Below are 14534 nucleotides of genomic sequence, written 5' to 3'. Positions count from 1 at the left end.
AAGAGACACTCCTCCTGGGTGGCAACGAATTCCCCGTCTTAGAGCACTTTACTTTTCATAATGTAAACCCTATTGTGCACTGAGGAAGAGGCTCAGGGCTTCACAGAAACAATGCACACCGTGTATATGTTCCGTGGTTTCTCTGATCAAAGTAAAACACACAGTTTCCATTAAGGGAACCTTTTTTTTCTTCATCCCCTTGTCTTTTACCAAAGCCTTCTCACAACCTTGAGCACAACAGCTCAAACAGAGCCAAGTGGTTTCTTTAATCCACAGAGACATCTGCAATGTGAAGTATGTCATGCAGCTCATACTTTCCAATACTGGGACGACTTCAAACAGTGCATCATCACATCAGAGTTGACTGTGGAGCCCCATTTGTTCCCCTTTAAGGAATCTGAGGGCGCAGCCTCACAATAGTTGGACATACTGTACTTATCCGTCCAAAGGGACGTCAGGATGGATTCATGGCAAAGTTGGCTTTTTTTTTCTTTTTTTTTTAAGAATAAACAAATATTGCTTTTAGTTTTGGTTTGGCTCACAGAATGTGTTTTGGTGGTTTTCAAAGAGATTCTTGGGAATCCAAGAGATCTTTGTCTGGTGTGTGAGATCTGTGCACGCATGGGAATCACAGGGTGAGATGTAAGAATGTCCCGTTCAAAAACCGCTGACATTGGAATGCCTTAAAACAACGACATTCTCTCACATTTTTAATGTTTCCTTAAGCTTTAGAAAAGGAAGTAAAGATTAAAAACAGATCGAACCAAAACACATACAATCGTGATGTCTGAACCAAACATCGCTTTCCATGCATTACGAGCAGGGTTGGGGTCAATTATCATTGTGATTGCATAATTGATAATTAATTACAATTATGCCGTAATTATAATTGTAATTTTAAAAATCTGTTGCTGTCGTAGTCGTAATTCAATTGTCCAATGGGAAGAAGGGGAGAACCAAGCCTTACTGCCCTTTCTGTGAGACTAATGAACATTTCCTCAGCCAGTGTACCCAAGTTACAAAGCTGTCAAGAGAACAACTCACAGAGTGGATAAAGACCAATAAACGGTGCTGGCGCTGTGCGAGGCATCACCAAGCTGCCCAGTGTGACCTGAAAAAGCCCTGCAGCCTGTGCCAAGGGAAACATTTATTGGTCCTACACGAAGTAAATGATAGAGCCTCAAGACCGACGCCCATGGAAGAAAGTTGCTTGGTGAACTCAACCACCAAAATCCTTTATGTTGACCGACCACCAGAGGACAACCGGGTTTTACTGAAGGTCGTCAAAGTGCTTCTTCATAATGGAAATGGCACAATTTCCACCTATGCGGTCCTGGACGATGGGTCTGAGAGGACTATGCTCCTCTCAACAGCAGCTCAAGAGCTTGGCCTCCAAGGCACACAAGAAGACCTGCCCCTGAGAACCAATCCGGCAGAATGTCCAGGTCCTCCGTGGCTCGACAGTGTCCTTCCACATCTCTCCAGCTGATTCACCAAAGACAAACTTCCTAGTTTCAAGGGCCTTCACATCAGCTCGTCTTGGTCTGGCAGACCAGTCCTATCCAGTGGACCGACTCCAGAAGAAGTACGCCCACTTAGTCGACCTACCCATTCAGTCCTTCCAGAACGTCAGGCCCCTGGTTCTCATTGGTTCCGACCACCCACACTTGATCACCTCCACCGAGCCAATTAGACTGGGCCCTCCAGGTGGGCCGGCAGCTGTCCGGACCAGACTAGGTTGGACTCTCCAGGGCCTGGCAAAGTTAGTCCAGCAGCCATTACGCCCTCAGCAGTGTCTGGTGACATCTGTTTCCCCACAATCCTCAGAACTCTTCAAACATGTTGAAAGGCGATGTTTCATCAAGTTCGCCTCCTCCCTGAAGACAGACCGCTCCTCCATTGAACATCTACCCAAGGAGGCCAGGTCTGACAGCTTTGAGCTTTGGCTCGCCCAAGACAGAGTGGATTCCCCCGAATCGACCCTAGGACTCAGCTGGCACTGTCAATCAGACACCATAGGCTACAAACATCGGCCCATAGAGTACGGCGCTCCCACAATGCGGAATATCTATCGAGTTTTAGCCAGTCAGTACGACCCTTTGGGGTTCATCCTACCCTACACCACCCGAGCCAAAATGCTGGCCAGACGCCTTTGGGAGAAGCAACGAAACTGGGATGATCCACTTCTTCCCCAAGACCTCATACAAGTCTGGAATGACTGGGTAGAAGAACTGCAGTTTCTGCCACAAGTTACTCTGTCACGACCATATGAGCCTGCTAACATAGATCAATCCAGTTTCACCCATGATGTTCACATATTTACCGACGCGTCGGAGCAAGCTTATGGCTCGGTGGCGTACTTGAGAACAGTGGACAGTCAAGGTCAAGTTCACCTGTCTTTCCTCCTGGCCAGGTCCAGAGTTGCGCCCAAGAGACTCCTCTCCATGCCCCGACTAGAACTGTGTGGAGCGGTCACCGGAGCCCAACTGGCTAAGCTCCTTGAGAGAGAGCTAACACTGAAAATAAATCAAACTATCATGTGGACAGACTCCACCACGGTGTTGACATGGCTACAGTCAGAGTCTTGCCGCTTCAAGATCTTCGTCGGCACCAGAGTAGCAGAAATCCAGGAACTGACAAACCCATATGCCTGGTGTTACGTGGACTCAGCGAGGAATCCGGCTGATGACATCACCAGGGGCAAGACCCTGCTAGACCTTCCCATAGCGTTATGGGAACGCTAAAACTCTTCGTCGTCTCCGAGGACGGTTCTACTGGCCCGACTGTCGCAGAGATGTTGAGCTGCACGTCCACTGCTGTGACAAGTGCACTGCTCGGAAGGGCCCTTCCCAGCGCTCCCGAGCACCGCTGCAGCAGTACCTGGTGGGAGCCCCGATGGAGAGAGTGGGAGTGGATATCCTCGGCCCGTTTCCCGTGACTGACGCTGGGCACCGCTATGTTCTCGTGGCCATGGATTATTTCACCAAGTGGCCGGAGGCATATGCGGTGCCGGATCAGAGTGCCATTACCACCGCAGAGAAGCTGGTTGAGGAGATGTTCACTCGTTTCGGAGTTCCGGCGGAGCTCCACAGCGATCAGGGCCAAAACTTCGAATCCCAGGTCTTTAACGAGGTCTGTCGGCAGCTCGGGGTACACAAGACCAGAACCACACCTCTTCACCCCCAAAGTGACGGGTTGGTGGAGCGGTTTAACCGCACTCTTGCAACCCAGCTCGCTATTCTGACCAGTCATCATCAGCGGGACTGGGACCAGTATTTGTTTTAAGTGTATTTTATAGCTGATTTAGGACCTGTTGTCATAAGAGATGCTAACAGAACGCTAGCAAAAGAGGAAGGTTAAGTTTTATTTGGTTATTTATTTCAGGCTCAGTAATTTTGATTAATTGTAATTGAACTTTAGTAATTGAGAACGTAATTGTAATTACATTTTTGAAGATAAAAAATAATTGAGATTTCATTGAAATTGGAAAAAATGCTGGTCACTGTAATCTTAATTGAATTGCAATGAACATGGTTAATTGAAAATGTAATTTTAACTGAAAAATGTAATTGACACCAACCCTGATTACAAGACATGTAGGTTATCAAAGGGACGCGACAAACACGTTTTAAATAGTCCAAGTGTTGTTTCACATACATTGTGATAATTTCTCTACAACACAAAATAATTAAAATGTACATTACTTAAGTTAGTGGGATGATCATTGATACCAGGTAGATTTCAGAAGCTTAGAAAATACTGTTGTTGCCAGATGGGCAGATGGGACTATTTAGGAACCTGCTGATTCTTTGGAAAACTCATACATAATCATCTCCAAGATTTACAGAAAAAGGTCCAAAAGTGGGTAAATGTACAGTAAGCAGCAGTTTTCTCAGCCAGAACCTTGTACAGCAATTAAACAACAGATTTCTGACTACACCAGTGCTTTTCACTCTGTGTGGCGTGCCGCCCTGGTGGGGGATGGAGACATGGCAACAAGTGTGGCACAACAAACAGGAGGACATTTTCTATTTTATACCAACCTTTTTAAAGTCCTTGTGGCATGATAAAGCCAGTTAGTTTTACTGGAAAATAGAGAAACCATCAATAATTTTGATATTTGACATGTATGATCAAATGTTTGTAATATAAGAGAAAAATTCAAATAAAGCCAACATTTCCAGGCGCTGTTCTGCCGTTAGCCTGTGAAATCAGCTTTGGCTTTTTCCTTGTTGTGACGTCATAGAGGGGTCGGCTGCATGTTTCTGACACTCAGTTATTTCACATTCAGAGCTCGGATTGAGCGATACCTGGTAAGTGGATAAGTCTAGTCCTCCCGAGGCCGAGAATGAGCCTCTCATGGTGGTGGAGTCTGAATTAAACCCATGGAGGCGAAACACACTTTTTGTAAAGTAAAAAACATACTATGTCACTTTATTACTGATTCCCTGTTAGTTCTATACATTTGAAAATATGTTATTTTTCAGGATTATTTGGGGGGGGGATAATGGGCGCAGGTGGGGCTTGAAAGTTCACGTTTGTTCAAAGTGGGGAACACCCAAAAAAGTTTGACAACCAATTGACGACAAAGTGTGATCGTATCATGCTTATCATCACGCTATCATTTTAGTCACTCATTGACTTTTCCAGCTTGTTTCTTATTCACTTACACCAAAAATGACGGTAGTTTTTAGTAAAAAGATCGGGAGTTTTCAGGGTTTATATATTTGTAGCACATTTAACCGATCACTCAGTTGAGCAAACGAAAACGTGCCTTTGAGCTTCGTCTCGAGGAATACCACGATTTAAAATACAACCTTCAGGACAGCAATAAGAGGTAAATAAAAACTGCTTTTGCCTCCCAAAATATGTTTTTGTGAACTTTGATGTTTAAAGTATCATTTTATCATATTTCATACATTATGCAATTTGCCAGTCTTGTTGTGTCGTGATTTTTTAAAATCTTTTTTTTTTAAAAAAAAAAGTGGTTATGTTCAATTTATTAACATAAACACTGTATTTGCTTGTTTTTGCTTATTTTACGCACTTTATTCATTCTAGTTGTTTATTTTTTTATACATTAATGAATGTATTTATTTTTAGCATGTAAAAATGTGCATCTCTTATTTATGTTTTTTCATTGAAAATGTTTTAACCATTACTTACTCGTACGCATTCAAACATTCAAGCAAGGAAAGAAACAAAAAAAAAAAAAAAAAAAAAGAAGAAAAGAGAAAAGGTAAATCAAATGTTGCATGTTTATAAAGAAATAGAAAGAAGTTTAAACCCAATCATAATATATGAATATTATCCTACAATGGTTCACAATGATCAAAACACTGGAACTTTTATCATATGTTCAAATTGTGTTGACCACAACATCATGAATCAATGCCATTGACCATGGTGTACCTAATAAAGCAGACAGTGAGTGTGTTTGATGTAGATATACTTACGATGGACAGAAAACCTGCTTTCCTTTCTTTTTGCCCTTCTTCGTCCCCTTTTCTTTGGCAGATCCCACCTCCAAACCCACATAGAGGACCAGGAGGAGGATGGCCAACTTCTTCATCCTCATTCTGCTGAGCATCCACCTGGAGAGTCCAAACCAAACACGTCAAATTGAGCAGAGAATACAATGAGCTGATATCATCCTTGTTCAATGGCGTGCAGTTTAACTACCGAGTCATTGTCGTCATTATATATATATATATATATATATATATATATATATATATATATATACAGTGAGAGTCAGCGCTGTGCGTGACAGCGATGTGGGTAATTAACCTCTGCCTTTGAGGGCGTAGAAAGCTTTTCTCTACCTGAACTCTCATGCTTCAGCTCTCACCATCTTGGCTCGCTCACAAAGCACGTCACTGCTGTAAACGTCAGGAGTATGAATTCATTAGTCAAACAGTGTTTAAAGCAGAGCATGAATTCAGACTATATGTATATGTAAGGCCCTATAAAATTCATTTCATTTTCTTCCAAATCCCATTCCATATTTTTACAAATGCCACTTTATTTTATTTTCCAAATTCCGTATTTTCCACATTATTTCTTTATTTATTTTTTTAGAAATATTTTCTACATTTTTTTCCCAAAGATATTGGATTTCAACTCCTGTGACGAAACAAAACAAATAATAATAATAAAAAAAAGAAAACTATAAATAAACTAAAAAGCATTTTAAAATAAAAAATTAGGGCTGCACAATTTAATCGTGGTCATGATTTTGGTTTCAACGATTAAAATAACCTGACTGTCTGCAATATTTACGCTTAAAATATGGACTCTGCAATCTTTAATAGTGTATTTATTCAGTTAGCCATTGGAACATTTTAAATTCTTAGGTTATTTTTTTATTTTTTTTATTATCATGTAGTGTACTTGTTATTTAAAGCTGTAAACTGTACACATATTGTTAGTTTAAAAGTAGTGTAATAAAAACAGATTTTTTTTTTCCAAACATGATAAATAATTGTGATTATAATTGTGATTACAATATTGATGAACATAATCGTGATTATTATTTTGCCATAATCATGCAGCCCTAATAAAAATACAATTAAAAGGTATATATAAGTTTTACTGAAATGGATTATTCTGACTTTTAATTATTCCTAATCATTTTAAAGATGTATGAAAGCTGTATGACCAATTTAATTTCAATTATTTTTAATTAAGCATCCTTCTCCTCACGTTTCATTCACGTTTAGGTCAAATAACGGATCGAGCAGTGGATTTCGTTTTCATTGGTCGATTCCGTGATTCCTTCCGCGATTCAGTTAACATGGAAATGATAATGCCCTATGTATGCAAAGGACAAATGTAACTGAATGACAATTGTACTTAAAATAGATTGAAATTTCCACCAACCAGATTCCCTGTTTGGTGGCAATTCCACTTTTTGCATTTTACACATTTCCAAAATATTTTTCCCATTAAACGAGTGGCTAAGGGTCAAAAGTGTCGGGAATGGACATTATAAATAGGGTTGGGCATCGTTTGAATTTCAACACTTCTGGTTCCTTTTCCTTGTTTTGATTCAGATTCCTAACGATTCTCAATTCCGATTCTTTAAGAGGCATGGTCAAAAAAGTGTGAACCTCTCCATCAATTTTAATCCTGTAAACTTTTTACTTTTTCTGAACTTCACCAGGAATTTCTCACAGGGCCGTTTTCAACTAGTGTATAAATATCAAATCTATGAACGTGAATATAAACATTATTTTCTTTTCGCGAGAGCTTTATTTTTGAAAACCTCATGAAAACACATTTACACATCCATTCTTCTTCGTTGGTGTTCGGCGGCTTCTTCTTTCGTTCGGTGGACTGGGCATCGAAAGAAGGAATTGAAATTTGAAAGTTTGAACATTTCTGGGAGAATCTGAAAGTCAGTTCTGGGACCAATCGATGCCCAACCTTAATTATAAAGCTCTCGAAACGTAATCTCGAGTGATTTCATCGTAATGCTGCGGAATTCTAAAATTCCGGGATCCAATCCATCCATTCATTGTCAGACCTGTTTGTTCCTTTTTTCAGGGTTGCGGGGGTCCTGCTATTGTCTATCTTCAACTCTCAATGGGCGTTAGGCAGTGGTACACCCTGGACAGAGCGCCAGTCCATCGCAGGGCAACACCGCTCACACTCACATGAACTCCTATGTGCAAATTACAGACTCCAATCAACCCAACAGTCATGTTTTTGGATTGTAAGGAAGCCGGAGTACCCGGAGGAAAGCCATGCAGCTGGGGGAGAACATGCAAACTCCACACAGTCCACCCCAGAATTTGAACCCAGGACCATCTTGCTGTGAGGCGGACTCTATTAATCATATTTACCATGTTTGGTTCGATTTTGGGAAGTGTAATAGCGAGGGAGGGAAAGGGAAAGGTGATGAAACAGAAACAGAAATGGGTGAAATGATGCAGACATGACATGGAAATGAACTGGTGAGAAAATGGGAGAGTAAATCTCTCACACTTAGTTTGATCTATTACACTTGTAGCTGCATCTTCTTCGATCTGGAGCTAAAAAGTCTAAAATGAAGATGAAGTGTCGCCAATTCATTCATGTGTGTTTGTGCTTATGCAATAAATATGTAGCTGTACACAAATGTCCGATTATCCATGAGAAAAAGTGCCTTTTGGCCTGATTGAAAGGGTCCATTAATCAGGGAGCAACCATATTACGTTTGTGATTCATTCCCCCTCCAGGATAGAGAAGCCCTTTCATTGCATGGGGACACGGAGTCCCACACAAACACACTCTGGCAGCAAGCTTTATATTAACTCTGACAGTTTATTGTCTAGACAGGGACTTTCTCTCTCTCTCTCTGTCTCTCGTCCTCTTTCTGCCTGGATTCAGGAACTCTCGCCTGCACATTGATCATCATCTCCTCCATCACCAATCTTTTCCACATCTCACTCTGCAGCTGTTTGGTCTCTATGCAAACTTCTCTTTATTGAGAGAAGAATCCTGAAAAACATACGGTTTGCTCGTCCTCTGCTCAGCAAATGTACATATGAACACTTAATGGATGGCAACAGCTGGAAAAGTGCAAGTCTATAGTATGTTTTAACACAAACACAAGACCTGAGGTGAAAGTAATGGATTACAAGTGCCCACGTCACTGTAACTGAGTTGCTTTTATGCACTTGTACTTTTTGGACTACAGAGATCGTTCTCATGTACTTGTGTTGCACTCAAAATATGTTTTACTCAACTCGGGTAGGAGGAGTACAGAGTTCCTCTCTGTAAACACTTTCGGTACAAACAATATTTTTATCCCACTGAAATGAGCAGGTTTCCCAGGACAGGCGGAAGTCCAACATCAGGTATTGCACTGAGAACTTGTATGCACTTTATCTGACTAACTGATGCAATTTTATGTTTATTAATTCATTTTATTGTGAATGATACATTTATACGTGAACGATTTAATGTTTGAATTGTGTTAAATGTATTTTCTGTGCAGCAGATCCCTTTGTCCAACGCAATTTTCTTCCTAGGGAGACTAATAAAGACACTTTGACTTTGATATTTCTAAATCAGTCATTTTGCTTGTACTTAAGTACGTTTTAAAATAAGTAAAGTAACTCGCTACATTTCTACGCATTACCGTTACTGGGTACATTTTTTTATATTTGTGATTATTTTTATTATTTCCATTCCATGATCTTGTTTCTATTTGATTGGTTTATGAAGTAGGGATGTCCCGGTCCATTATTGATATCGGTCTGATATCAGCCAGAAAATGAATATCGGATTTTATCGGACTGCATCAAAAATCACCAATATATATTATATTATATTATATTATATTATATTATATTATATTATATTTATTCAATTGTAGAATACTGTAGATATTATGTTGAAGGTTAAAATGTATGTAACCAATTGGTTAACAATAAATGGGTCAGTTGTTCTCATCCCTACTGTTACTGACTAATGTTCTCTGTTTGAGTAACATCACTTGATCAAGTCTTTTCTAACATTCCACACTACAAAATAAGTAATAAAAGTATGCATGATTTGTGCTGATATTGTATTGGATCGATATCAGCCAATATCCAATGCTGCAAGTTGTATCGGGACATCCCTATTATGAAAACACATTGAACACAATCCATATGTTCTTAGTTGTGTCATTTCTGATCAACACCTAGCCACTATCTATGGTTCAGGTTGTTTTTTTTCTACCAATAATGTTGTTATGTTGACATGACACTGTTTTAGAGTGTTTTAGACTGTTTAAAAATAATTGTACATTTTGACAAACCTTTTATTTTACACCTTTTATTGTACTTGAGTACAATTTCAATCAAGTAACAGTACTTCTACTTGAGTAGGACATACAGTATTAGTATTCTTTACACCTCTGCACACAGTAGTCCATCAAATATTGATCTATTGGGACTCCTCCATGTCTCAGTTTGCACCATGGTCCAAATAGGTTCAATATTCATTATTAAAGTTTGCTAACACGGCTGCTGAGTTAATGACTCAGTGCCACTAGTCTCTCTTTGCAGAGCATTACAAAGAATATAAATATAATTCTCGACAATTAAAGATGGCCCCAGCCTCTTCTTTCCTTCTTTAAAAATTGTTGTTTTTGGAAAACTTGACAGCTGCAAGTTTAAAACATGCTTGTTTTAAACCTGAGATATTAATCATGTAGTGCTTTAAGGTTAGATTTGAAGCTAGATTGTTATCCTAATAATTTAGATCAGTGATTCTAGTGTAACTTAGATGAATCTTTATGTTTGGGAGGGACTATGCTATAGTGCAGTGTTTCCCAACCAGGGGTACGTGAGCATATTGCATGGGGTACGTGGAAAAATTAAGAATTTATTTCCAAGATAATAAAGATAATATTCTCAGTCATTTCGTAAGTCCGTCAATAAAATGGTACGTGTGCGCTATGACTTGTTTTTAAAATTGAAATGACTGTTTAAAGGGGACATATTATAATAAAGAAGCTCCTTTTGTGGTAAATGTCATGAAAGCTATATATAACACAGGTAGGTTAAATATTTGTTTTGTATTTATTTATTTATATTACTTATGTTTATTTCTTCTCATTTTTTTCTAAATTTCAACTAGTATTTTACTTTACTAACAATATAATCATAATATATTAGTATTAATAATACAAATGTTTACTATAATATTATTTCTTATAATTATCATTTTATTGCATTGAAGGCAACACAACTTTGTTTAATTTGAGTTATATAAGAAGATAATGCCTGAATATTAATTGTTCAATTTATGAAGATGAAATAAAATGACTTGCATTGAATATTCATTTGTGTTATGTTCGACTTTTGGAGAATCATGAACACGTATGAGTGAGGGGTTACTCATGGTATGACAAAAAGGGGTACACAAGACAAGAGAGGTTGGGAACCACTGCTATAATAGTGCATGGAAGTCATAGCTCATTCCCTGTCATTAATATCATCAAAATTACTGTATTTCATTTTTTTTAATTTATATTTTTATAGTTCAATAAGCATTTGCAGCCAAAACAGTGTAAAAGGTCAGTAGATTATCCTTTGTTTTGATTCTCTTCCTCTACCTTCTAGAGACACCAGTGCGTTCCTATTTTCCTTTGCCCAATTAAACCTTCTGTCTCCCAGTACTGACTCCTGTGTAACTCCTGGATTCTTTTTTGGAATATACGGAACCTGTGCAAACAGAAGAGGATTAGGGCCAACTTGATGGAGAAAATAATTTTGGACAAATCAAGAAAAAAGTTGAAATATCAACAATTAGGTTGAAATCTCGGAAAAAAAAGTTGCTATTTCGAGAACAAACTCAAAATACAATAAAATAGTCAAAGGTTTGCTTATTAGGTCAAATCTACAGAAGCTGACAAAGTCCAATTCACCATAAATAACAACAGACTTGATCAAAACTGGCCCTAATCTGTTTCCGTAGTTCCTCAATGCTCCACCTCTTCCATAACTTCACTGGTTTTTCCTTCTGAACAGATTAAGTTTTTGACAATATATCTTCAAAGTCCTTAAAGACATTACAACACAATGTTTATGAAGTAAAAAATAAAGAATCTCTTTGTTAAAAAACCCAACTTTGAAGTATAGTTTAAAACATTCATCGATACGCTGCATTTTGTAAATGACCACAATCTGCTGTTTGTTGTCATATGGTGAATTGGTCCTCGTCAGCTTCCGTAGATTTGACTTCATTATCAAACCTTCGACTTTTATCACGATATTGTATTTTGAGTTTATTTTCAAAATTTTCGACTTTAATCTCGTTTTTTCGATTTTAATGTCAACATTTTGATTTTATTCTTGATTTGTCCAAATTTACTGGGTTCCGGAATGTTTTTGTGCATTTAAGGAAATCAACACAAACTTGGTTCCATGTGTCCATAGCTGTGCCGTTGAGTCCCAGCTAAACTACTCAGACTCTTTACACACTGTGTTGTCATTAGACTGATTAGTCATCAGTTATATTAGCTCTGTTTGCACATCTTTGTGTCACAGGCTAATGTCACTGTTAATGTTCAGCTCATTCCAAACAAACACCTTCCTCTCACTTGGGAAATCAGACATGTGACTTAGACTAAGACCATCTAAATTGACCTTGACGCTGTCTGAGTCAATCCTCAGCCACCACAGGAACACGTTGCCCTTGCTGTGATTTAAAGCTGCAGAGACTTTGTCATACAGTTGCTGACTGTATGACTCTCATGGTGTGGCCCTGGGGGTCAATAAGCAATCCTGTGTCCGTGGGCGTTTTTCAGAGTTAGGGCCAGTGCTTACATGACATTTCTGCACAACATTCAGGAATCCTGTGTGTGTGTGGGTGTGTTTGGGAGATTCATTTATTTATTTATTTATTTATTTTGCCATGCACAAATGAATTTTAATCATAAATAATCAATTCAATATTTATATTCATATATTGGCATTTACAGTCTCGATCCAGCCTTTAAATGCATGATGGCCCTCGTTGTGTTGCAATAGTATTTTTTAATGCAAAAATGTAAATAAATAAATTTAAAAAACACACACACACACAGGCGCGCGCACACGTACACACAACCTGTAGCTGCCCATCGGCTGCTTTTAGTCTCTATAGAAACTAACTGAGCCGCAGATACTGACACAGGTTGGTTTGAATCAGATACACACAAAGATAGAGAGAGGGGGGGATTCAGCCCAACAAACAGCGACCACCATGACGGATGCATGGGGGATGGATGCAGAAGGATGCCGCCAAACGCGTCAAAACGCGCAGATCGCACCGATAAAACCACGCACGAAAGTCGCTGTAAATCGTCCCACTTACCGACGATCAACTGTCAATCCTCCACAAATCCAGACGCAGATGGGCTGACCGTGTGTAAATAAACAGTCGTTAACAGAGCCTCCTGTAGCCGCTGTGTGTCCTCCTTTCCATGGCGCTGTGACGCGTTCAATGGCTCCAGATCAGAAAAGTTACATCTCGGCAAATTGCCAGTTTTCTTCTTTGTTTGTTTGTTGTTGCGTTTACATGTTCCAGGTCTGTTGTTGTTCTGTTTAAAGCTACCGTGTGTGTGTGTTTATATGGCTGCTGTACTTTCGCCTCAGCTCGGGATGCCCAAGATGGAGGCTCGCGTGTACCTGTCATGCAACATGCGCAGTAGCGTCTGTCTGCTGTGCACGGAGCGTCTCATCAGCACCACGGACAGCAGCTCCACAAAGCGCTCACTGCTCACTTTTTATGGCCAAGTGTCCGTGTCTATTTAGCAGCTGATGGACGTGAACGCACCGCGGGTGTAAGTATAGAAAGGCCATAAAGCAGATGATCATTATGGATGAAATAATACACCTCAAGCAGCGTTTAGAGCTGAAGGCGTCCATTAGAATAACAAGAGATATGTGCGTGGATTACACCTGCTTTAAATGAGACTATGACTGATAAATAAAATGCACATGCATTATTATTATTATTATTATTATTATTATTATTATTATTATTATTATTATTATTATTATTATTATTATTATTATTATGGGCTTTTATAGCATGAGTGTTTTGGTAAACACACCCATCAACATGTGCATATAAATAAAGAATACTGAATATAACCTGCACTGACGACATGTTTATTGTATATATTATATTATTATATTTATTTAGTGTATATATATATATATATATATATATATATATATATATATATATATATATATATATATATTATATTTTTATCAAGAATGTATGATTGCATGCCCTATTTTTATTTTTTATTTTATTTAATTTTTTCATTTAATTTATTGTATTCTATTGTTTGCTATTGCACCGTTTTTAAGCACCTGTAAGCCAAAGCAAACTCTTAGTTGTCAATTCTGTTCATCAACAATGGCAATAAAACATTCTGATTCTGAATCTGATTATAATGTGTTGCCCAGTGACACACCAGCATCACCACCACTGATGATGGGTTTATTACCTCGTCAGAAAAGCTGAATTTACTGCTGCGTCCAAGTCAGTTAAAGGACACAAAACCTAAAATAACTACAAATAATGTTTTATATACTTGACTGAAATAAACTAGTTTGTTCTAATTGAAGTTATTTAACAAATTAGACTCAAGACTTACCAAAATTATTATAGTAAATTACTAAGTTACTTCAATGGATTACATGAATAAACTATTATAGTTGCATCACTCACTAGTCAATTTGTTAGAGGAGTATATAAAAACTCTTTAATTATATAATTATTTTAGTCGATACAAAACTTGTTCAGTTTGTTTTAGTCTATAGACCTAATTAAATGAAAGTAGAATAGACAAAAAACAACCACATTAGTTCATTGCAAAGCAACTTAGAATTAAAAATGTTCACATTGTGCTGACTTCAGCTCTGCTGGCAGTTTGTTCCACTTCTTTGCAGCATAACAACTAAAAGCAGCGTCACCATGTTTACTGTGAGCTCTGGGCTCCACTATCTGACCTGTGTCCATAGATCTGAGAGACCTGCTGGGTTCATACCTGACTAACA

The 14534-nt window shown here is 38.5% G+C and overlaps 1 protein-coding gene across 1 annotated transcript in view; it reads right to left on the bottom strand.

Moving 5' to 3' along the window:
* glrbb (glycine receptor, beta b) overlaps positions 1-13198 on the bottom strand; it is a 43362-nt gene extending 30164 nt beyond the window's left edge. Inside the window, exons 1-2 of the mRNA XM_028459552.1 lie at positions 12835-13198; positions 5457-5594 (exon numbers count right to left, since the gene is read on the bottom strand). Of these exons, the coding sequence (XP_028315353.1) occupies positions 5457-5590 (134 nt within the window). The 5' untranslated portion in view covers positions 5591-5594; positions 12835-13198. The remainder of the gene's footprint in view (positions 1-5456; positions 5595-12834) is intronic.
* Between the last annotated feature and the right edge of the window lie 1336 nt (positions 13199-14534).

This window comes from Gouania willdenowi, chromosome 10 (genome assembly GCF_900634775.1).
Source record: "Gouania willdenowi chromosome 10, fGouWil2.1, whole genome shotgun sequence".
Taxonomy (NCBI): Eukaryota; Metazoa; Chordata; class Actinopteri; order Blenniiformes; family Gobiesocidae; genus Gouania; species Gouania willdenowi.
Note: the sequence above shows the minus strand (reverse complement) of the source record. Positions and strands in the feature narration are given on the sequence as shown.